The 26,258-nt window shown below is 33.5% G+C and overlaps 2 protein-coding genes across 7 annotated transcripts in view; one reads left to right on the top strand and one right to left on the bottom strand.

Moving 5' to 3' along the window:
* Positions 1-8,225, bottom strand: part of fu (STKc_STK36 domain-containing protein fused) — a 36,905-nt gene extending 28,680 nt beyond the window's left edge. For 2 of the 3 annotated variants that reach the window (XM_069828029.1, XM_069828021.1), the window contains exons 1-3: positions 8,084-8,225; positions 4,716-4,829; positions 243-388 (exon numbers count right to left, since the gene is read on the bottom strand). In XM_069828029.1, coding sequence (XP_069684130.1) covers positions 243-388; positions 4,716-4,829; positions 8,084-8,194 — 371 coding nt within the window. In that variant the 5' untranslated portion in view covers positions 8,195-8,225. Of the gene's footprint in view, positions 1-242; positions 389-4,715; positions 4,830-7,991; positions 8,016-8,083 lie in introns of those variants that run through there. The other variant, XM_069828036.1, reaches the window with a different exon arrangement.
* Positions 7,510-24,208, top strand: LOC138701299 (multiple inositol polyphosphate phosphatase 1-like). 4 transcript variants are annotated; one of them, XM_069828045.1, is made up of 10 exons: positions 7,510-7,639; positions 9,034-9,207; positions 9,397-9,531; positions 9,810-9,985; positions 10,065-10,190; positions 11,798-11,948; positions 12,028-12,128; positions 16,866-16,975; positions 17,476-17,688; positions 19,340-24,208. In XM_069828045.1, the coding sequence occupies exons 1-10, from the start codon at positions 7,549-7,551 to the stop codon at positions 19,509-19,511; spliced, it is 1,449 nt and encodes a 482-aa protein (XP_069684146.1). In that variant the 5' UTR covers positions 7,510-7,548; the 3' UTR covers positions 19,512-24,208. The 4 variants fall into 4 exon arrangements, with proteins under 4 accessions (XP_069684146.1, XP_069684166.1, XP_069684157.1 ...); XM_069828065.1 differs by lacking the exon at positions 7,510-7,639 and adding an exon at positions 8,130-8,262; XM_069828056.1 differs by lacking the exon at positions 7,510-7,639 and adding an exon at positions 8,270-8,461.
* The last annotated feature ends 2,050 nt before the right edge of the window (positions 24,209-26,258 follow it).

The following is a 26,258-nucleotide window of genomic DNA, read 5'->3' as shown; positions in this document are numbered from 1 at the left end:
GTCGGAGATACAGAGAGAGGAGAGTAAAATATATTTCAAGGGAGAAAACAATTGCCATGACAGCACTGACTATAACTTTAAATTTGAAGAAGCCATGCTATCTTTTTTTATAGTTCTTGAAATAAATTGTTCTTGTTTAGATTTTAATCTGTGAACTTCTGACCTAGTAGCAAGAATGGGAAGCAATGAGTACAAATATAATACTGGATAAAATAACAGTGAACAATAATAAAATTGCATACCTGTGAAGAACTCTATGTGAATGCAAATAGTAAAGTGCAGATACTAAGTCACAAGCAATTTTGCGTACTCTCTCTTCTGGCAAATATCCTTCTTTTCCCAAAATTTCATACAGCTCCTTTTCAGCATATTCAGTTACAACAACAATCTAAAATAACAAATAAAAATAAGATTTAAATTTACATGTCCGAGTAAATTACTTGCCACAATTTCAGACATTATTTTCCGAATCAAATGTCAGTAGTTTGTAATCATTAGAGTCCTGCATTTGGTTACCTTGAATACAAGTTAGGTGTACATAGATCATACTATAAAGCTTTGCTTAGGATGGACAACAAGCTGCAAGTCAACAGTTCATGCTGCTAGACTCACCCCATGCTCCGGTACTGCGTGTTTACATCTGTTTATTCATGTACATATGTGTACAAGTCGGTGAACAACAGGAATAGTACTCATGTACAAAATAGCACTTGGATTCAATAACAATAATAACAAAATATTTATTTAAAGGCAGCTTATATGCAATAAAAGAACATTTTTTACTAGGGACAACTTAACAAATTTCCGGAGCCAACCCCTTTATTTTCAGGAGCCACCACATTTTGTCCACACACGCAATTAGAAAACCATTCGAGCTAAGATACAGATGCATTTACTGAGATATATTAAACAACATTAAATATCTATGCAATGCAAATATACGCTCTCAGAGATGCTCTGAAGCTATGTAGGGCAATATCTTGATGTGCGCAATAAATGTAACTACAGAGTGATCCAAAAGTCGCGCACATTAAAATTATAGTGTATATATTGAGTAGTGCAGTTGGAAAGTGCTATCGGCTACCATTAAATAGTATCAATCCTAGACGTCATTGTGATTTGTATGTATACACTGACGCTTGCAGTGGTCCTTTGCTTATTGCTCGGCAAACATGTCGTTTTCCCAAGAGCAACAAGTCTTCATTGTTGAACATTATTTTTCCAATCGTTCTTATGCAAGTGTTGTAGACGAATTTCGTAGTAATTATCCGGATGTGACAGTGCCTAACAATTCGACCATAACGAGATTAATCGCACGTTTTAAGGAATGTGTATCAGTGATTCTTGACAATGATGAACGTGATTGTTGGTTCCAGCAGGACAGTGCCACATGCCACACATCAAATGAAACCATGCAGTTTTTGCGCGAGTTTTTTGGTGAGCGTATCATTTCTCAATGGTTATGGCCCCCACGTTCCCCCGATTTGATGTACCCAGATTTCTTCCTGTGGGGTTATCTTAAAGTAAGGGTATACAAAAACAGGTCTCACACTCTGGAGGAACTAAGGAGGAACATAACAACGGAGATTAACAACATCAGTGTATGCATGCTCAAAAAAGTGGCCGCAAACATGGTAAAAAGAGTTCGTACATCCGTTACTGAACAGGGCTGCCATTTTCAGCATATGTTGTGAAAAATGATGTAACTCATGTGAAAACTGATGTAAGCAAACGTAATAAATTCACCTTTATAAATATATGTGAATGTATTATTAAGATGTGCGCGACTTTTGGATCGCTTTGTATATTAATTTAGAAAGTACATTCGAATTTCTTCCTACAACCACTTTTGTTAACATGATGTATTAGTCATCGTGACATAAAAGAAATTGAAGTCTTAAAAAATTTTGAACTCAATAAACAATTCATTAAACAATTCGAAATATTCTTAGATATTCTGCATGAAATTGCCACTGTTAAATTTACTTTTCTTGTAATTCCGTAAAGGAACCAATATAACACAACATATCTGTCAAAATCCACCACTGTCTACTCGTGGGAACAGCAGCATTATTATTCTGTATGCACTTAACTTACATCAAAATGAGATTTTCATATCATGTAAACAGTAATTTGTAAATGAGAGGTGGTATTCTGCAATTGAGATATTTAATATGGAATTCTCTTTGGTATGTCCTCCATGATGCATACATGTTGACTTTGCTTCTCACAAACAATAACAAAAGACTGCTTGACAACTGGTAAAAGACTGGGCTAAACAAGAGATGAATCATGCCTACCCTGCATGATTTGGATTTTATATAATCCTTATCATCTGATAATATGCAGGTCCATTACTAGCCTAGTTAAAAACTTATACCTTTTGGAACATTACTTTGTTTCTTCCCGAATTTGTGGTGTTTGGTTAGAACAGACCTGCAGAACTGCAGCTCCTCAGAACGACTGCCTTAGTACCCCTTCTTATCTCACCCACTTTCTACCAGTACAGTCATGGCGTTCTAGTTACACTCAGTTGCATCAACATTCATTCTCGTGGCGGCAGGTATACAATACGGTATCAAGAATTACAAATGAACAGATAATAAAATTCTTAGGAACATACCTTTAGAAAGTAAGTGAAAAATGGAGGGAAATAAATAAGTTAAAAGACATGTAAAATAAATTTTAAAATATATGTGTGCATATAATGTAAGAAGGTCTACCTACCAGTAAAACCGATTAAGTCTACTTTTTGTGTAAAATAAGTTAAGTACAGTCCGTATTCTACTAAAATGAAATAAATCCGAAATGTTGCATGCAGGCAACAAACCAATTACTTTATTTGAAGAATTTATTATGATTTTTCGTGCATTAATAAAGTTTTAATTCCAGTTTTTACAAAACTTGCATTACTGGTCTTAACTGGTTTTGCTAGTAATAGGACGATAAATAAATTGTACGTTGATAAGTGAGTGATAGCTATATGACCGGATGTCAATGCTGTCATTCAACATTGTAACGCACTCCAGCCAAATAAATAAATAAATATATAAATAAATAAAAAAAAATTAAAAATAAATAAATACACAATTTGCGTACTGCAGTTTAAAGAGAACTGGAACATGGCAAAATTTAAACCAGTGAAGAAATACTACTTCCAAAAGAAATTGGAATATGATTATTTTGTTCCTGAAGACGAAAGACTTGCTTGTTTACTGTGTCCCATCCAATTTATTTCTACTCGTAATTTCAATATTTAACCACATTTCAACAAAGTCCATATTAAGGATTATTATGGAATGCACAAACTTTCGAGTAAGTTCATTATTACGAACTGTATATTGATTATTTATTTATATACTGTTAAATTAAGGATGTCACTCGTATTAATTTTGAATTGAAATTAATAGTGACTTTCAAGGTTCATTACTTAAATGCTATAAATTTATGTTTCCGTAGGTGATGATAGAAGGAAAGTTTTCAAAAATCTAAAGCAGGTTAGGTGCAAAGAAATCTCAAACTACCGACAGGAAATCTAGCATAATTGTAAACCTTGAAACGAGATAATGCATTATAAATAAAACGAATTTATTACAATCCTTTTTGAAAATTACATGCCGCCACTGATGGACCTTTGCTTGGGCAGAGAATGTAAACAACTCTACGCAGAAGTCGATCATCCCCAATAGAAGTGGAGTGAGTCTGATGTCATATTTCTCCTACTTAAGGGTTCTGCAGACCTGGGTTAGAACATGTTAACTCCAAAATGGCCACTTCCTGCTATTCTATCTACAGTTACCTGTAGGCTACTTAGAAGCAATAGAAAAGCATGAGCATGTGCATACAATTAAACAGTGTTCTAATCTATGTTATTTTCATTCACATTTGTATGTAAATTAGAATTCTCATTTTTAAAGGAAAAGTGAAAATAAAAATACTTGTATTTCAAAACAGCTTTTTTGGAGTTATCATATTCAGACCAAACACCATAGATATAACCAGTAAGAAGATTAAAAAATGAAAAAAAAATTTCCTGAATGATGATGTAAATACACATCTACACAAATTCCACTAATTTTATAGTATATTGTGACACAAGTGTGGTAAGTACATTATAACAGAATCTAGGAAACAGTTTGAAAAAAAACGAGGTGAAGCCGAGTTTTTTCAGTTTTCGAGATTCTGTAACGCATGTGTATTGCAAACTATTTTATGGACGATCGTCATTTAAATAAATTCGTTTTTAATTTTTAATACTGCATAAATTTTTTTGATAAGTAAAAATGTCTCCTATAAGACAGTTTGAACATTGTTGCCAAGGCAGTACGTAGGTTATTTTGTTTCAGTGTAAAGAGTCATTGTTGTTTCTGGTAATGAAATTTGTATTACGCTGATTAATATATGAGTTTAAGTTTTGTAATCAATTAATGATTATGGCAAAAGAATTGGTTGAGGATTTACTAGATGAAGAGAGTGAAGAAGCATAGAGGATCGATTGTGCTAAGTTAATACCAGAAAAGTCTAAAAGAAGATATAAAAATGTTTTAGTGTGGTAAGTAGTTATAACAGCACTGTGATTTCTTTAGTTTGCATAGCAGCCAGAGAATGTGTGGTATTCAACATACAAGAATGTAAACAACAATGGTAAATAGAGAAAAAAGGCATGATCGTCCAAATAAATTGTAATAGTAAGTTCTTAAATGCACAGTACATACCTCATTTTCTGTTTCAAACGAATCTATCATCTGTATAATATTCGGATGATGCAAATGTTGCTGAATTTCAAATTCTTGTCTGAGACTCCTTAATTCCTTTTCTGACCGTCCTCGCTGTAATCAGATACAATAAATTCGTAACAGTGAAAGTTACAATGCAGAACTCTGATTAAAACTACACTGACCTCCAAAAAAAGCAATACACTTAAAATAAATAAATTTTTTCTATATAATTAGGAACCAAAGAATTCTCTTCTCATTTTTAAGATGTTTAACACATTAGAACATCCTTCTGAACTGTTTGTAAAAAGAAATTGTGGATATGACCACCTTTAGGGCAGTTTATTGCACCCTAATTTCCGAAGTACTTATCTTTATGATTTTACTGAGGGTAGCGCAATAAAAGCTTTTAAGGTTTACAAACTTGTGGCACCCTTATTGCTGATTTATGGATATCTGGAAACATTTTGAACCATTCACTAAAATTTTAGTCAGTTATTCATGTATTGTGAGTAAAACATGCTTCTTAGCTGTGAAGATGTCGCAAGGGCAGTTGCTTTGGTGGAGGATGGACGCAGCCTTCGTTATGTGGCTCGGGTCATCAGAGCATTGCTTAGTAGCATTCACCATGCAATGCAACGCTATAGGGAACTTGGAACATATGATAGGAGATGGGGATCAGCTGTAGGAGAAGTGCAAGTGCCAGGGATGACAGATTTCTCACCCTGCAAGTTCTGCGTGATCGCCAAACCAAAGTAGTACAGACAAGAAATCAATGGACGGGGAGGTTTGCAGAAGCTAATCTTCTGTCCAGAAGACCTGCATATGGACCCCAACTCGAGCCACGGCACAGGGAAACGTGCTTTCGTTTTGAGAGGCAACACTCCAGAGCAGTGGGTCTCTGTCCTCTTCACTGATGAGAGCCACTTTAACCTGAGGTCTGCTGATGGACGAAAAAGGGTGTGGAGAAGGCCTGGAGAGAGGTACTCGCCCGTTGGTTTTTCTTCGAGGTCTCTGTTTGGGGACAGGTCAGTAATGGTGTGGGCTGGCATCAGCAATGTGGCCCGCACTGAGCTCGTGTTTGACGATCACGGGACCCTCAATCCACAAAGGTGCATCGAAGTGATGTCCTTTGCACCCTTCATTGGCCACAACTTTATATCATGTGTGATAATGCCTGTCAGCATTCTGCTCTTTGTGTTGCATTACCTACAGGAAGTTGAGATACGAACCTAGACTGGGCAACTCATAATCCCGATATAAATCCTATTGAGAATGTGTGGGATATGCACGGAAGGAATGTCCAACATAACACCTTGGTGCAGTAGAGGGCAATATTGTTGTAGTGGGATCTCATCCTCTAAGAGGCACTCCAACGGTTAGTGGACAGTATGCTTCAATGCTTACAGGTTGTCATAGACGCCAGGGGCGGAAAAACCCGTTTTTAGTGATTAGTGGTTAATAACATTAACATTGATACTGTAACGTTGTGAAGAATTACACTTTATTTTTATATTCATTATTATTATTATTATTATTATTATTATTATTACTACTACTACTGATAATAAGAAGGAAACAGACGTTTTTAATTGAATTTATATTGTTGAGTAAATCGGATTGTTTACTACTTGTCTTGCTCTCTTAACAAGCTGAAGGGAATTCTTTCCCAACTGTATCCCTTCCACACTGAGCTACAAGCAAGTAGCTGGCTCACTTCTAAACAACGGGAGCGTAACTCTTAGTAGTCACTTATTTGTCTCTGCTATTCAACTGGAGCCAGTAAGTCTAAATGAATCTTGACTCTACTGAAACTTTTGATTTCTTAAAACATCACCCACAATTTGACTGATGCGCTAGGTACTGAAAGTTCTCAGTAGACAAACACACAATTCTTAATGTTATCTATATATTGATTCAATACATAAAACTATTAGGTATTGTAATTGCCCAAGTAAATTAATTAAAGAAAGAAATAACATTTATGTTGTAACTGCATAAGCCGAACTCTTTTTTTTCTATTAACTTTATAAACTATTGAATTCAAAAGACTTTTCTTGCTTTTGTTTATGATTAAATTTCTATGCTTAAATTGACGAATTAATGTCTCCAGACCATGTGTCTGGACTATAATATTTATTTTAAATTTCTGAATGTTTAAGAATTTCTACACCTCATTTAAGGAATGGAAGCACTGTAATGTTTTTTTTTTTGTGCTGATGTGTTAGAACTCTGCAGGTGTTCAAGCAGCCATTTGGAGAAATATGAGTAACATATTGCACAACAATGCAGAAAAAAGAAAAGTGATCCTGGTATAATGTGTAAACTTAAAGACGAGAGTAAGTAAAATAATTAGAATTTACATTTGATATGACATCTTGCTTTTTTAAATAAACAGATAGAGTAAATGTAAAATGTGGGCTCAAGTTCAAATCCTGGTTGGGGATTTTCCGAAGTTTTTCCTCAACCAATTGAAGCAGAATTGCTGGCTAATTTTCAGTTTGGACTACGGGCTCATTTCGCCATTATTAATTCACATATCATCATCCATACAATAGCCCAGGTTAAGTTCACGGTGCGGCATGCTGTACTTGTACAAGAGCACGGCCGTTCGGCTACCCAACCATTCATAGAATAGGAGTGGTAAGCACAATAAGCCTCAGACTGCAGTGTAAGCCTTCAGGTACCTCCTCTGTTCAAGAGGGGAAAAAAAGTAAAATTGTCTGTATATTTTGTTACAGTTTTACTTTATTTTACAATAGGCCTACCTTTATTAAATGATCACATTCCGATATACTGTACCAAGGTCAAGCTATAACGGGGGAGGAGATAAATGATGTCCCTCATAATCTCGTTATATCGGGATTCTATGGTTTTGCTTTGCCCCACAAAGAAACGGTTCTCTCTCCGCCTATGTGTAACAGGTAAGTTAAATATAAATTTACAAAGTCTAATACGCTGATTTCCCAATAAAAGTGATACCGATACGGGTAACCTGTTTTCTTTAAGCATTTACATAGACTACCATACGTTTAGGCAGAAATTTAAAAACAGGCCTATTCGGTAATTATGTACTAAACCATCGGCTATCTTCGCGCAATAGAGGTCCAGGGCACTTACTCTAGAGTGTAAAGAGGGTGACAATAAATGTCAATCTTAAGAAAAAGTTGAAAATTTAATTAAAATGCATGTATAGGTATCCTATTTGGTAGGTCTAATGTATGTGCCCTGGACCTCTATTGCGGAAAGATGGGCCGATGTTTAAGACATGATTACCTCTTCTACAAATTACTATATAGGTTATGTTGACATAATACAAACAGTACGCCTACATGTTGAAATAACTGCATTCTTTCGACATACTATACCTTCTGTATAATCTTGAAAGCCACTATTTCATCTGTTTTACGGCTTTTGGCTTTGTACACACGACCAAAAGAACCTTCACCAACTAAACCTAAAACCTCGTATTTTTCCATTGTTGATTTATTTCACTGCAAGTCGTCGTATGAGATTTCGAAGAGACCGCTAGTTACATGGTCATGTGGTATGGTAGCCTTATTTCATTCTTTGTTTTCTTGTGTTTATAGTTTTCAGAGTATAGTATTGGTAATCGAAAGTATGGTACAATACGTACAATAGTCACGTTTATGACTTGATAGGCAATGAATGCGAATTACAATAGATTTTTTTATGACTTGGTCTCATAGATTGTAAAACATAACCTATTCTTCTCTGATTTACAGGTAGGCCTAGTCCTATATTTTCATAAGATATAACCCTTTTTAAGTAATTTAATTTACATAATTACATAAAAGTACACAGAATAGTAGGTAATAGATATTTACTGTATAAATAATACCGGTATATTTTAACTCGCACCTATTTGCATCTAAACAAATAGCCTAGCTAAAGCGTAAAAGCGGATATATATGAAATCATTCGAAGAATAGTATCTGTAGGTCTAACTAAACAGTACAGTAATTATTAAAATGATCTCCAGTGTGGAGAGGGTTTAAGGTCCTAACTTTATCCATCAACTTCAAATTGCTTCCCTACAGAAAAGTTAGTGGATAGATGTAAGTTGAAGACTTGAAATCCTGTAAAGTTCTTTACTTTATGTGGCTTTTAAATTTTATGTGAATTATTGGCATTTGACACAACAAGCAGTTTGACTCTGGAAACGGCAGTGTCAAACTTATGTTAACATAAGATTTTTTTATATTATTCAATAAGCTCAATTATTTTCATATATAGCTAGTGCAGTGACATTATTTAAAGGTTCCTTTCTTTGTATAACTTAATATTTTTTTTACAGCTGAAATGGAACATAAATTTCATTTTATATTGCTGTTCATCATTGTTGTTACATTGCCAAGTTTATTATCTGAAAAATGCTTCAGCAGAACTCAGAACACACATCTATATCTTGCAACAAAAACTCCTTATCGGTATCTAACAAATAAAAATGATTCAGTTATACACTATCCAGGTAAGTTTTACTTTCATTATAAGCTATCTAGGTGGGCCAATACCTATGTATTTTGCTTCCCATAGAGTGTAGGCTTACCTATAATAATATTAACTTAAAAAAAATGAATAGGCCTAATAACACATTTTCGTTCTGTGTACCATAGTTGTTAATGAAATACTGTAATTGATACTACTTTTTATGTAACAGGATGTAATCCGATTCGTATATGGATGATTGTACGCCATGGTACACGATATCCTTCTGGCAAAGTTATACAAAAGATGAGGGAGAGATTGCCTCAATTACGTGAAACTGTGATACAGAACCACAAGTCAAAACGAGGTAGGCTTAATGTCTAGAGTTTGCTATTTGTCTTTAAAAGTATAGGCTTATACAGAGCATTTTTATGCAGACCAGTCCCAAGTAGTCATGTTCCGCCAGCTTATATCACGGTAGTGTGGAATGCCCGACCTGAGGAAATTAAGCGATAGAGGGTAGAGTGGGATGGTCTGCATTGGGAAGCGTGAATGAACTTGTCCATACACCAGCATGTGATGTGTGGACTATAATATTAGAATGATGAGATGATGATAAATTTGTTTTTATTTTTCTTTTGTCAGGGAAGCTTTGTAAAGAAGAACTAGCTGCTCTCCAAGCTTGGTCACCACATGTAGAAGAAGCTGACGAGAAACGTCTTGCTCATGAAGGAGAAGATGAGATGGTGGAATTAGCAGAAAGATTTCAAAATCGTTTTCCTCAAATATTGTCAGAAATATATACAAATTTAACATATAAGGTACTAAACTATTTTTGTTATGTGAAATGTAAATACTATGGTAGCACAGAAATTTGATTTTGAATATCTTCCTTTACAGTTCAGATACACAGCAACTCAGCGCACCACTGAAAGTGCACGTCACTTTACAATTGGCCTCTTTGGTCGAAGAGTCAGTCGACATGTTTGGTTCCCGGAAGCCATCTACAGAGATCCAATTCTCAGGGTATGTTTAATTTCAAAACAGTATTGCTAGCAAATATCTGTACCATAATTTTACATTTCACTTTCTACTGGTGTTAAATTCTGGCAATGACTGCTGTTATTATTATTATTATTATTATTATTATTATTATTATTATTATTATTATTGTTTTTTTCTCCTTGTTTGAAGCCATCTAGGGACCGTGTGAAGTAACCTACTGCATTTATTTTCGTTTCTTCTTTTCCACTTCCTTTCTGGTTTTCCAATAGTTCTTCATCCTGTCACTGTGTTTTTTCTTTGTCTCCTTTCTCCAGATGCTATTTATTATCATCATCATCATCATTATTACAGTTGAACCTCCGTACAATGAAAATTGTTACAACAATAAATCACGTTGCAACAATAAATTTGTTTGGTCTCGGCATATTTCCTATATTTTCAATATGTTTTATCATTACAACAAAGGTAAAATGTTTATGAAACCCCAGTGGAATGACAAAAAATTATAATCTTTTTTTATTTTACCAGTACTTTGCTTTCATGTTCAATATTTTACTTTTCACTTGGTATTGCTCTCTTAAAAGATGTCTTCCCGTTATTTCGTCTACCCTACCCCCTTTCATACTTTTGTTGACCTAACTGGCATTCTGTGCAAGAAGGGTGCATGACCCTTAAAAGGATTTTCCTTTTTGGTTCCTGCCACTGCTTTCCTGACTTCTGGCATCTTTCACATTCGAGTGTTACTTATTAATGATAGCAGAGATGTAGTATGAAAACATAAATTTAGAGACTAAATTAGCTGCATTTAGCGATTTAGATAGGCAATTGAGGGAGACTAAAGTAATTGAAAGGTATGAGTTTGTGCAGTCAGCACTCACAACATTCATAAGAGGACAGTGTCACAAGTGACCAAATTGATCCTGAATTTAAAAACTGCGACAGCGAAGATGTTGACACTGCTACCTTGAAGTGGTTTAATGTCTAGTATACCGCCGGAACATTTGATTGTACTGGAAGCAATAAGAAACGCATTTAATGCTGAAAACCTCAAAACCGAAAGACAGATTACAATTACTGATTAAAAGAAAAATATGCATCAATATTGAATGAATTTTTACTTCAAATAGAGTAATCAAATGGTGAGTAAATGTTATTTCATAGTGTGTAATGCTGTTTTGTAATTATTTTACTATACTGTCTCCTCTTTCAAAATATGTGCAAAATTTCATAACCTCAATACAACAATAACCCCGATATAACAATATACAATTTTCATAGTGCCCAGAACTTGTTGTATTGCTATTATTATTATATACACATACCGAACATACTGATGTCTTGGTTAGCATGCCTTCTTTGTATTCTAGAGGTTCAGGGTGACTATCCTGACTTTTGTTTTTTTTTGCGATTTCCCAAGTCTCTCTAGCTAATAAATTCCGGGTTGATATTACAAAAGGATCACGACACACATCTTACGAGAAGTGGGGCAAACTGAGGAAAATGCAGAAATGCTCATGTGGGGAAAGTAATTATTGTATCCTTCTCAGTATTAAAACACAGTCTGATTTACATAGATTTATTACAGACAGTTTTAAATTAGAAAATATATTACTTTTTTTTGTTTGCAGTTTTATAAATTGTGTCATCGATGGCGTATGGAAGTGGATAAAAATCCTCTTTCCATGAGGGAAAAGTTAAAATTTGAAGATGGACCGGAAATGGTTTCTGCACTGAAGGATATAAGCTCTCGGTTGGGATTCAATGAGACAATTAATATCCGTGAGTATTCAGTTCATGTTTCAAAGTAAGCTATGTATAGTTAGTTTCCCAGTAGTACAGAAAAGTATATCTGTTTCAGGTGATGCCTTTCTTATATACATTACGTGCTCATTTGAAACTGCTTGGGACCATCGTGCAAGATCACCTTGGTGCGCTGCATTTTCTGAAACCAATATGAAGGTAAATCAAAAAATTATTTAAGAGAAATACTCGCAGTTTAGAATTCTACTACCGTATGTTTAAAGTTTACTTGTATAAATTATGTTCTGAACGAATTTCGATGTCTTCAAACCATTTTAAAATTGACAAAGTGAATACTATTAGCAGTATTTTATTTGATGATGCTTTGAACAGTAAAACTTATTCAGTAGGCCTATCTAAATTGAATATGGGCGAGAAGTTGTAAGGAAATTTCGTCTGAAGTCCTCTGTTAGGAATGTGCCGTAAATATAAAACACAGATCTCTCATCTTTACCTCCCTCTTGAAGGAAGCTGTGTTAAGTATTTGTTGCCAGCTTTGAACCCGTAAGTCTTTGATCCAGTGGTTATCTGCTAGACCACTGAGGAAAACTTTTATGGACTGAATTGGTGAATATCATAAGTACATTAAGTTTTATAATAATTTTGGACTGTGACCAACCATATTGGTCATTTTCTTCTTACATTAATTTTATATTTCTAATTCTTACTCAGGCAGATAATTTAAGTGAGGATAAGTAAGTAATAAATAATAATTATATGTGCCTATGTCATTTAAAGAATATCCAAATACATGGTTTTTACAGTGTACACAAAATTAAGCAAAGCACTAAGGTTAAATAATGAACTGTATATTGCTGCAGCGCAGATTTAAGTTATACAGTAAACTCTGGATATAGTGAACTCAGTTATAATGAACATTTGGCTATAGTGAACCTAAATCGTTGGTTCCAACCCGCAAACATTAAAAAGTACATTAATATTTCCATTTATAGTGAACCCTCGCTTCAGTTATAGTGAACCTTGTATCCTGAGAAATTCTTATTTGAAGTCTGACCTTCTTGTATAAAATTGAAAGAATGTGTTGAGACAGAGCCTTCTTTAGTTACAAGCCGGGGCATGGGTAGGTTTGGCAACGCAGAGTGGAGGCGGGAGATTTTAGAGTGATATTATGTTTGCTCATTGCTTTCGTTATACGTAACGCGTATTTTTTCAATATTACTTCATGCACAAAGGTAAGATCAATATTCAGATAGTGATGTAAATTATTACGGGTTCGAAAATAGTGTTTTATTGCAATCAATTAGCTATACTTCAAAATACGGCGTAAGTAGGCTGCTTACGTACAGAGGCTGCCACTTAAAATAATTACAAAAAAACATGTTTTTATTGATAGTACGAAGGTAAATAAATAAATAAAAAAGATTATTCCTTGCACCGAAAATAATAAAATCAATAATGCAATAAAGATGTAAGTTCCTACGCAGTATTCTTAAGTTCCATTCAGTTAACAAATTTGTGGCTAGCAAATTGACAATGTTTTGCGACTTAATGGTGTTTCATCTGTGAAAGGTTTAGGATATATTTCAATATTATCTTATGCGATTATCTATCGTGTTTTTCTACAAATATTTCAGATGCCTAGAAAGTGCTGTGTGCCTATGTGTCGTAGCAACTACACTTATAATTTAAAAAAAATTAAAACATGCTTGTTTTTTTATTGATGGTACAAGGGAAAATAAATAAATACTTAAAGAAATGTTACTTGTACCAAAAATAAATAAAATAATGACGTACTTTCGCAATACCCTATTCCAATCAATTAACCATTATGTGGCTAGTAAATTGACAATGTTTTGCCGCTTAATGTTGTTTCACCTCTGACATGAAAGGTGTAGGATATCATATGCATTTTAATTTCATGTGATTATGTCGTGCTTTTCTATAAATATTTCAGATGTCCAGGAAGCCAGTTTTAATTTGAACCTGGCCAGTCACCATAACAATACTGTTATCTTAAATTATTTGTTATAAACTTTTTAAAATATAACTTTAAATAAATATAACTACAGAAAACAAGCTAAGAATGCGAATTATGCAAATAGGCCTAAAATAAAATGTAAACAGAAGAAACTATTGACATTCCTATTATAATAAAAGTATGAGGATGTAAGTACAGTTAAACCAAGTAAAACAATCTATGAAAAATGAAAACACATCCCTTCAACATAATACGTAACAAAACGCGGTGAATGTAGAGTATCCAACGCCCACTGAACGAATATTTCACTTTTATCACTGCCAATGTTGCGCTATAATCGTATATGCAAGGTAGGCTATAACAAAAACCTAAACTAACCAAACCTAACCTGTCAAAGAAGCAACAAGTTATAATGAATATGTGTAAAATTGGCCTATGTTTCTATAGTGGGCAGGACATAAGTAACATTGACCAAACCAACAAAGTGATTTTATGCATCTACAAATTATAGATAGTTCTGACGTATAGCAGGCATTCCGAATCTTCAACATAACTGCAACATTTATGGGATCACAAAACAGCTGTTTACAATGACTTTGAAAACCAAAGGCGTAATTTTATTGATATAGCAGGCGAGACCCAACAATTTTACTAGAATTCTGATACACACAAACCACAAATAAGAATATAAAAATGTGGTTATACAATATTTAATATTTAATAGAATAGTCAATTACTTTGTCATCCATAACCGTAAAAATTCCCAAAGACTGCAACTATTTTATTTCCATTTATTGTCTTGTTTTTTTATCACCAACACGCATTTAGTTTATAATACATCAACAATTAATGTTTGGTACGATCGCAAACATAATTCCATCGACACACACTTATACTGTAACATTAATTTACATTGAAAATCGGCATTAGCACAAACACGTGTACTGTACGGTCAGCCTCCGGGTGACAGATAATTACAGTGTTGCCGACGTATGGCCCCGGCTTGTAACTAAAGAAGGCTCTGGTTGAGAGCAACATTCTAAGTTTCGTACTCCTTTAGTCAAAGGACAAAGGTAGGATTAGTGATTCCTAGACAATGAGCTGCACTGTAAATCCAGGCAACGCGTGACGACCTTGTCTCACTCCACTGTTGAAGGGTTGACATTCTGTTCTCAGGCACTCTACTCTACTCTACTGTTATTTCTAATCCTCGACCGTCAAAGGGTTATCTTTTGTTCTCAGAAACATTTCAATTATGACAGATAGCATCGAAACAACAGAAAATGAAATTGCCTTCTTTTATTAAAAGGGGAAGGACATTATGTCCAGAGGTAAGATTTCGATGGCTTTCAAACTCCATCTACCCTCTACCAGTTTCCATTAAGTGACCCAGGAAATTCTAAGACTGAGTACGCAATCACACCATAACAGCGTTTGTCATTTCTACCTGATCTAGTGTTCCAATAGTGAATGTACTGTATAAAAATGCCGAAGCGTGAAGTGTTTTCTTTGGAAGATAAGGCGAATATTATAAGTGACATTGAACGTGATCTTTTGCAAGCAGACTTGGGTCGACAGCATAGTTTAAGTAAATCAACTGTGAGTAACAGTATACAATGTAATCCATTCCACAAAAATAAAATATTTTATTTTCTTGTTCACAATTTCATTCATTTCTGTCTTTTAAGGTTAGGGGAGAGACACTTCGCATATAGTGAACGAAATATGCAAGTCTGCAGAGGTTCACTATATCCGGAGTTGACTGTATTAGGTTCTATGTCAGTACCTAGCTTATTTTATTATGATGGGTACATTTTTGTAGAGCAACAACAGATCACAACTTCAAGATCTGATCATGTGCTTGTAGTTAGCAGCTAGTTAGTGAAATGAACTCCACGATCTAAGGCATCATGCCTGACTCGCAATACAGAATATATGCTGGTTCGAGTTCTCGTAGGGAAGGAATTTTCTCATGAAATTTCGACCAGTGTATAGAACCAGTGCCCACCCAGCATCATGTTGAATGGGGAGCTACATTAGGTAGCGAAATCCGGTTATAGAAACCAGCTGTAATGGCTGGAGGAATCATTATGCTAATCATACAATATCTCTGTTCTGGTTGGATGATCTTTTACCTCTGCTGAGACATGTGGATGTCAGGCCAGCAGCCAGCTGGTGAGCCTTGGCTCTTCATGGGCTAATGTGCCATGGTTTTCATTTTTATATCCGGATGAGAAATAGCCTATAATTATGCTCATTTTTCTTATATGTAAAAATACACAGTTCTGCTCGCTGCAAGAAGTTTTGTAAATGAAGAGTCCACTGCAAGAATGATGGATGTCACTTTCTTGTCGAAAATGAACCAAGACTGTCAATGCATAGCTTAAGACATATAGAATGTACATAGAGAGTTATATGGCATTAACACTGATAGTCATTGTCCAGTAATGATCGGAAACTCACAGTTAAGCTTTGAGCGCTAAGCATTTCAAACTTTCAATTGCTTCTCCTGCAAAATGTATTCCAAATGACATCCATCATTCTTGCACTGGACTCTTCAAATGTAACATTCATAAGAATTCCCTTATGTTCTTAGGTTATATCACTTGACCGAATTAATTTATGATAAAATTAGCATTCCAGTTATGAAAAGAAAAACAATAAATTTCTTGGAACAAAAAAAAAACAATTTATATAATAAAAAATATAGATTATGTTTTGTTATTAACTGTCTTCGTATTAAGGCCTACTAATAAAATAAATTAAAATCTGAGATCTGTAACCCAATTTCCTGAACTGAAAGCCATATCCCAAACCACATAACTTCAATTCTAATTCTTAATTCACTCATATTCCAGCGCATAGCAACAACTTATACCAAACTTGCCATATTGTTATTTACGAGACATAATAAGAAAATGAGACATATTATGTTTTATTATTGTTTTACTTCACAGGTTTTTGAATATGCTGAAGACTTAGAATATTATTGGATTGATGGTTATGGATACAACATTACATACAGACAAGCATGCCCTCCTATTAAAGATATGCTGCAACATTTTCAGTAAGTTTAAAAACTGTTTAGTTTATTAGTAGCAATATCATTAATTTTATTAAACACAGTATGATAAGAAATTGTTTACCAATTTCATGTGTTCTTTTCAGTGACATTTATAATACTTCGTCCTTTTTGCCACATTCTCAAAGAGCTTGCATCCTTGCACCTCTTTTTATTATGTTATTCCATTTATGGATTGATTTATCAGATGTACTTGTCAAGTGTTTGTAATGTGATGAGGAAGATTCATTAGGTTGTAATGTTCAAGTACACGTAACGAGTTGCTTCAGGTTCAAAAAGACTACATTTGTCAAATCTATATAAGAAAATATTAAGATCAGGCTAGCAGCCACCAATTGAAGACAACAACATACATTCCGTGACTGATTATGTATATATCAAAACATGCTGTATGTGTAAATTTATTATAGTAATAATATTATATATGCAGAATTACACTGTACGGTATATATACCATTGACTGAGTAAAATATGTTTTATTTCAGAGTAGAAGAGATGCCAGATAGAGAACACAAAGCCCGTGCAGTAGTATATTTCACTCATTCTGGTACTTTACTAAAGATTATGGCTCATCTTGGCCTATATAAAGATGAAGAAGTATTACTTCACAATAATTTTAATACATTGAATGATAAAAGAAAATGGAGGGTTAGCCAGGTTGACAGCTTTGGTACGAATTTAGCATTTGTACTGTTCAGGTGTGTATACATTTTATTTGATAGCATATTGCAAAACGTGAGAGTTTTTTTAACTGGAAAGTTCAGGTGCAAATTAACTGAAAACTTGAAACTCTCATCTCTATTCATATTCTAATCAAGAATTCCTAGAGTTTTCCTCGTCATCAAATGAAAACAATAAAATAAATTCCTCTCCACATTTATTCAGACTTCTAAATGTTAACGAATAGTATCTGTTTCTTCTACAGTCTTGGGGGAGGGGGAGGGGGAGGGAAAGATCAATCTCCTGTCTAAGTCCACCTTTATGCAGTGCTTGACTCACATAACTAGGAAAAGGATGTTTATTTTGCGCTTAATTTACTCTTTGAATATATCTTTGTTATAGATTATTATTTTGTTCCCCTCAGTGGTTAGGGATAAAATATTCTCCTCTAGACCCAACGGTTGCGGATTCAAACCCAGCTGGGGTCGATGGATTTTTCAGGACGCAAAAATTCAGTCCTCCTGGAGGGACTTGAAGCTGTGTTACAGTCTAGTATATTAGTCACGAAGCTCAATACGTAGTAAATATGCATCCATAGATAGTTGCTAACCACTAGGATTGCTAATATCGCCTCATTACATGCAATGCGAAATAGTACCGGCACAGTCTATTGTTCCTAGTACCATCACAACTCAAGCTTCGCGACTGTATTTACTAGACTGTGGCCGTGTGTTCCATGTTGGAGTTTTCTGGCACTATAAAGACCAAATTTCTCTCCTTCATGTCTTAGTAATACCTTAGTCACATACTATGTGGTGTTTGAGACAATGAGCTTACCACTTGTTTCTCTACCCGTCAAAAAATAAGTGTAACTACATACCTTGCAGGTACTGAAACCCCTGTCACCAGGGGGTACCCATATTCAGACATCGGAATGATAGGTTAAATACATGTGTTTCAGACCACCCGTATTAACCTTTTTTCTCGGAAACTATATGATACTGGTTGTTCATAAAAAAAATTTTAATGACCAAAACCTATGTAAAGAATCGATTGGTGGTAGTACCATTTCCCATTACAAACCGGAAGTAGGTGTACCTGTGGTCAACTTCGAAATTTCAAATGAGAACATAGGTTATTGAAGGTATTATTGGAAACTACTTTTAAAAAGAAACAACTATTAAGCTTACTGAAACTTTTTTTTTCTAACTTTTATTGTTTACTCACAAAGCAACAAAAATGGTATCTTCTGAGAAATGCCTGAAACACCCGGTATTATAGACACCTGATCTATAAACAGATAGAAAAAGCAACAAACAAAACAAAGAAAAAAACTTAGTGGAATCTTGCACAAGAAATCATTAACGTGTAAACCTAAGCTCTCACGAAATCAACTGAAGTCTTTCAAAGGGGACTTTGCTCATGGCAGTTGGTCATTTTATTTATTTATTTATTTATTTTTATTTTATTTTATTTTTATTTTTTTTGTCTAAGATGATATATCTCTATAAACTTGCTGTTATTAAGAAGAATGCCCTTACTTTTGTATTTTTGTTTTACAGTACTGAAGCCTTAAAATAATATAAGTGAAGTACAAAACATTTTTTTAAATTCCTCTTTTGATTTGAGATTTTCTAGTAATATTAAAATGTTAACAAAATAGTTTCTTAATTTTAATATATGTTTTAGATGTAATGAGCAGCTGAAAGTTTTGACTCTGCATCAAGAGAAACCTGTGACTTTGCCTGGATGTCCAGAGTCTGATCTGTGTCCATTAAATGTACTAAGGGAGCAGTACAAAGAAAGTGTGACAGATTGTAACTTCGACCATATATGTAGCAACCCAGTAGAGGGTGCCTGACATAGGGTATTTTAACATAGCAGATTTTCAAATGTATGGTTCATTTTAGTTATATTGTGTATCGAGCTCTTCACTTACTTTTAAAACAATACTGACACTTCGTTTTGGTGTAGCAAGAATATAATTGGACGGAGTTATGCAATAAGAGACCAATCGACAAAAACATGTTTTCCAGATATTCACCATTGAAGTAAATTTGACTATTTTCATACTGTTACAAAAAATAGCACAAATAATAATAAAAAAAGACTAACTGACTTTAATAACAGACCAGCAGTCGAGTTAATATAAATTTTATTCAATAAATGAATTTTCCTTATAAATGGCAGCAGAGTGTGGATATCGCATTATTGATTTTTTCTAAGTTAAATAATTCAGCCAGCAACAGATATGTGCAAATATCTCTCTTTTTTTTTTTTTCGATTGTCTATTGTTGCACATCTCCATGCAATTAGTTTTGTTACTTTTAGATTTACTCAGGATCTCCTGAATCCTAAAATCAAAACACAGCATAGAGAGGTTAATTATTTAACTCAATCAGAAAGAGTGCTTTTAAATTAATTTTAAGGTAATGTAGCACTTTTTATTTTAGTCTCGAACACTCCAATTACAACTAATCTGTTTATTTTGATAATGCTTAACAAACAAGTTACGTTTATTTAACAATAATTTATAAATTCAGTACTTATGTATAACATTCATTCTAAAGACTCCTTTTATTTTCAGTTTGTTTTGTGAAATCACTTCATATTAATGTGATATAATTAGCTTCGAGTGGTATCTTTACATGTCCTCAAAGCTTACATTCTGTCATCACTGTCACATTTTTAAACTAAACTAAAGTCCATGGTGCTACAGCCACATGAGCGAGGGTCAAACTGAGCACCACAGATGTTAATACTTGCTTTCCTTCAACAAGAGTTCGGCACATTTTGTGATTCCCCAATTTTTTCGATCAAGGTTGGGTGGACTTCATTCCAGACTCCCATACGCTTGAAAACATTTCTTTGGTATAGCTGGGAATTGAACCCGAGACCTCCTGATTCATAGTCAGGCAAACTGACCATTTGACCAAAGAGGCAGTCTATCAAGTTTTTAACTCACTTTAATTTAATGTGTGTCTTCTGATTGTGTAAATCTATAATGCAAAGTCATTCCAATTGTTTGTCTTATTTTCTTGTTAATTAATGTTTCTTGAATATTTTATTGACTGTAACGCTCATTTTTTTGTACCCTCACACAGGTACTGGTATATTGGTTTATATACATTCTGAAAGTTTTCATTTTTTGTTAATATGACTGCAGATATTTTCAGTCAAGTTTCTTTTATTATTGAAAAATGATGCTCTAATGAACAATTTTTCATGGAACTTGAATTAGAATGTACATATATTCTTGTATTATTATATTAATGCATTCGTAATTAAACTGGAAATTGCTTCATAGTTTCATATGAATATTTCAATGGAGGGTAGCACACAACAATAATCTCTTATAAAATGCTACTCCATACTTATTTTGTTAAAAATAGGGTTCATTTTTGTGGTTTTCGAAACACTACTAATTATGTGATAATCACTTTTCTTGTTATGGTGAATTTTTTTAATGGCTACTTCAGTTTTATTTTGAAATTATTGTGCAATGATTTATATATTTAGACCTACCCTAATTGTTTACATTGACAGTGAAGTTCATAATATACTGAGCACATTAGTATACTGTATTCATATCATGAAATTAACAATCAATGTTTGTTAGGATTGTTAATGCCAAAAAAGTAGATTGTAACCTATCCAAGACCTTTTCTGTTCAGACTTTTCTGTACTCCACGAAATTACACAAACTGTAATTTTAAATTATAGCCTATATGTATATACATATATTTAACTCTTTAGTGAGATTTCACATAATATTTTTATGTAGATCATTTAACATTGCTTGTGAAATAATGCAGAAACCAAATACTAATACTTTACTTTGAGTTTAACTTTTTAGTTTCTGCTGCTTTCTTGCAGCAGAGATGGTCCTTCTTGGCTTGTAGAGCACAATGTGCAGCAGTTGTTTAATCAGTTCGACTAGTCTAAGCTTGCTGTACTTGCTCAAGGACATTCAGCCTTATAGTAAAATTTGAGCTCGTCACATTGCTCTTCTGCTTATCAGGCTTATGTTATAGACTTTCTTCCTTGCTTGAAGAACAAGACCACCCATTTCTCCTGTAAACATTTATTTTTTCTAATTTCTAACTTTGAAGTACTGCATGACTTTGTGTTTCTCATATTTATTTCCTTTCACAGCATTAACTTTCAGTTGTGTTTATTTTCTTACTAGGCAACATTTCCATTTGTGACTTCAATTAGTTATTTTTCTTGTTTATGTGTGTGAAATGTGTTAATTTTTATGTGCCATATTTACTTAGAGTTATGTATTCACTGTGTAGCAAAACACTCTTATTATCAAGATTTCATACAATGAAGAATGTATTTAATCTGAAAGGTAGTGATGAGGTCATTCGTCATGAGTGACTTCATAGTGATCAAAACAAAGAACTATAATTTATTAATTCTTAAGTTAGCAAATTAATTATTTTTACTATTAATTGATCAGATTCCTATTAGAAAGTCTATTTGTGTAAGTAATTTCAAATTCTTCCTCCCCCTTACTCCTGCATTTGTTAGTTGTACACAAAATAATTTTAGAATCATAAATTAATTAAGAATGTGAGATAATTTGTGATGATGTTACTGGTTATGTAAGATACTGTGTGATAAAGAAATGAAAATTTTAATTTATATTAAAGGGATTTCAGTAACATGCTCTTAGTGTAATTTTGATCTAGCTCAAAATTATTATGCTGTAACTTACGAAAGTGTGTTATATTTAGTGTAGAGAATTGATAAATCAAGTTCTATTATTGTCTGACGTGATATTCTTTAATATCTTTTACCATGATTAACTTTAATAACAGAGTGATCAGATGAAAGATATCCAAAAAGACGTTATATCTCTGAAATTTTTGTTACAAATAATTCCTGTTTGCGCTATTACAAACTCAATTCCTCTGTTTCATCACATTCCACTCAAGCGCATGTGTCAGCTGGTGACTCTGACTGAACTCAATAAACAGTTTCGACACTGCAGAACAAGGTTGTGTGCGTGTTATGGCTAGCCGAGTCAAAGTCTATTATAGATGTTCAACACAATATGGATGTGAACCTTCGACATAAAAAATCATCAGATTCTGGGCGACAAACTGAAGATTGTAGGAAGTCTGGTTTTATTTAACTTTTATTTCTAGTTTTATTTAACTTTTATTTTATTTCTTGTTTTTGAATCTTTCATCTGGACATCTCTCAGTATCTTCCTTAATGTGAGAAACTACTAGTCCTATCACAGCTAAAAATGTTTCACATTTAGAACTGAGAAACATATGATTAAGATTTTCCGTAGAATATTACATTGTGATTGTATGAACTTCAGTAACATATCACTTGATAAAGTCTTCCCTTACTGTGTGTCATGTATTCTAAGCCTCTTGTTAAGCCATTAAGATAAAAATTATATTCAGTTGTAGTTAAAAAATGACTTTCAGTTACTAATTTTCAAAATAAACTTTTGATAAGAAAATGGTCATCTTACACTATTTTGTAATAACACAAATATTTCTTCCATTACATGTCGCATATGTATATACGTAAAATACATTTTTTTTACATCAGAGTATAAGAATGTACATAGATATTTATGCATTTGCAAACATATAATATTTGGACGTGAAATATATGTTATAGAACGATGTTCATTTGTACAAAATTCTTGTTAGTAACAGAATTGAATTGGCTTGTAGGTTCTCAAATTAGTAACACTAAAACAAGATACTAAATAAAATTTTTATAAGGTCCCTTTAGAACATACCTACAGCATGTTATTCCAATGTAAAGTCACGTATTTTTAAGTTTACAAAATAGAGGTGATTCTTTCTGTAAGACATTTCATCTAATTTTCCATCTAACAGTATGCTTATAATAACCTTGGAAAGTTACATATTTGTGCAACTATTTATTAACTTTATAATCTCGCATACTACCGCAGCTTTTCTTTGACACTGTATGTTTTGGATTTCCACAAATTTAATTGTAGGAAAATGATTAAGGATAAGCTGAGCCTTCATTTTAATAATATTTTTAGATTACAAAAATGATATCTTGACCTTTACTAGATTGTTGCTGATATAACTTAAAATTTATGAATCATAAAAAATAACTTTTCATTCAGTACAATTTAGGAACAAGTGTACAATTAAAAGATTCTAATTTCTATTACTTAGATATCTTTGTTATGTTGTGATATATACGAACAAATTTAGTGAGCATGACAAAGGCAGCCTACTTCTCGTGATTAATTTTGTAGCATACAATTAAAACAAGAATTCCATGTAGTTCGAAAATGTTTTGTGATAATCGTTTAGGTATGATTTTTATTTACCAGTTCTAGAAGAGTTGTAAACAGTTTTCATTTTGTCTTCCATTAGAATTTTCAATCTAGACTTTAATATCAAGTGATATGTGAAATTACTTTCTGTAGCCTACAGAAATATCTTTAATATTAAGTGAATATATATTTTGTAATATAAAATTGTATTGCTATTTTACTTGATTTTTTTGCCACTGTAATCTAAATAAAGAATATTTTCTTACAAATCTTCGGATGTATAAGTTATTTGCATCTTTGTTTCATGAACCTTTCTGCCACATTAGAATCATTGTGATTCTTGAACCTGTGCTAAGTAATTTTACTTTTATTCCTTAATATATCTAGAAGTGTAAAGAAATTTTCTCATGAAATTTCGGCTAGTGTATGGAACTGATGCCCACCCAGCATCGCGATGAATTTGGGGAGCTACAATAGATATAGCGAAATCCGGTTACAAAAACCAACTATACGTATAATGGCTAGGAGGATCATGATGCTAACCACACGGTACCTCTTTTCTGATTGGATGCTCGTTTATCTCTGCTGAGATACGTGAATGTGAGGTCAGCAGTCGACCTTGCCCTTCATGGGCTATCGGCCTTCGGATTATTATTATGCTAGGACTGTCTATACATTTATTGTATTAGCACAGTCTAGTATATACAGTCACGAAGCTTGAGTTGTTGAGAGTGCTAGGAACAATAGACTGTGCCAGTACTATTTCGCATTGTCTGTGATGAGGTGATAGCAGCGATCCCAGTGGTTAGCAACTATCTATGGATGGATATTCCCTACATATTGAGCTTCGTGACTATACACTAGACTCGTGATTAAATTCAGATTACTTTTTGTGCTTCGTATTGATTATAAAATAGGAAGATGAACAAAACAAGTTAAATTTATAAATTAATTTCTATCTATAGTCAAATATCTTGTGGAATGCTGAGTCCAGTTTGTGGCTGGCTTATGTTCTAATCTCTAATTCAATTAATATTTACCATTCACATGCAGAATCATATTCAACACTTCAGTTTCAATTAAAAAATCCAATCAGTCTAGTTTGAATATTGGTAAATTTCTATTAACACAAGTGAGTATCAATGGAAATGATTGACTCTTGAAGTCGTACGCACTGATGATTAACTGGAGTCCAATCTATAGAAGATGGCGAAATGAGAGATAATTATACTAATCAACTAGTTCGAGTGCTTAAAATAGATTTTCATGTTGGCTCGCACCTGCTTTTTAGACGTAAAAATTAATGTAGTAATAATTAGGAATGAGTTTACGTTACAGTGTACAGTACCGTAGCAGAAAAAAGGAATGGGCCGACTCTTGGAAGTTATTTCATAGCGCAATTCACACGATTTCGTTCATAAGGAAATTTAAGGCCTGCTCCCACTTAGCGGAATCGAACTGAAGTGAATCGAAACTAAACATTTGCGGGCGCTGACATATAGTGGAATCGAACCGAACAGAAGCGTGTACAGATTAAAATGGACCCATAAAGTCCGATACTGTATCAAAATGCAAGAAGAATTAAAAAAAAATGGATCGCATAATGGTTTTAGCAACGTTATGTGAAGAGGCGGAAAGAGAAGAAATAAATATCCAAAACAAGAAAAGGAAATACTGGATACATGGAGAATATTTACCTTATTTGACTATATTCTGAGAGGTGAAGCAAAATTTCGTTCTTTAGCGCTGCTTTAAATTTTAATTTTTACCTGATGTTTCCGTTAATTTTAGCCTACTTATTTCACTTTCATGCATTATCAAGGGGATAATTATTACAATAGTTCTTTCGTGTTTTATCATACAATAGCGGATAATTCTGATCAAAATTTATTAATTTTTCTTCGTTTATATTATTGAATTGTAATGTTCTGTACATATAGGCCTACTGTACTATTTCAGCAATGACTTTCAATAAAGAAATTACGCTATCAAAATGGATCTGACTTATTAGTTTTTTCACGAGAATATAATAATCATACCCGAAACAAGAAATTTTGTTCCGGTAGTGGAATAATAATAATAATAATAATAATATTCTAGTTCATGAATTCGATTCGATCTCGTCTCAGTAGGCCTAGCTCAGATTGCTAGCTCCGATGGTTCAGCTGTCTGCACGTCACGCGGAACGGGCATGGATAAATATTATATATTTATCCATGGAACGGGTTTGAACCACATTCCACAGTTCTTCTTTATTTTCTGAATAACATTATAAAATGGATTTTTACGGCCTTGAGATCATTGTTTTAGTTGTTTAAC

This window comes from Periplaneta americana, chromosome 1, assembly GCF_040183065.1.
Source record: "Periplaneta americana isolate PAMFEO1 chromosome 1, P.americana_PAMFEO1_priV1, whole genome shotgun sequence".
Classification (NCBI taxonomy): Eukaryota; Metazoa; Arthropoda; class Insecta; order Blattodea; family Blattidae; genus Periplaneta; species Periplaneta americana.
The sequence above is the reverse complement of the archived record's forward strand: the minus strand, read 5'-3'. Positions and strand labels throughout refer to the sequence as shown.

Bases quoted from the DNA above. Each gene is read 5' to 3' on its own strand.
- LOC138701299 (XM_069828045.1), top strand. From the start codon at position 7,549: ATGATGTCCCTCATAATCTCGTTATATCGGGATTCTATGGTTTTGCTT. The intron at 9,986-10,064 runs GTACTAAACTAT...CTTCCTTTACAG, and splicing joins ATACAAATTTAACATATAAG to TTCAGATACACAGCAACTCA. The intron at 16,976-17,475 runs GTAAGTTTAAAA...GTTTTATTTCAG, and splicing joins GATATGCTGCAACATTTTCA to AGTAGAAGAGATGCCAGATA.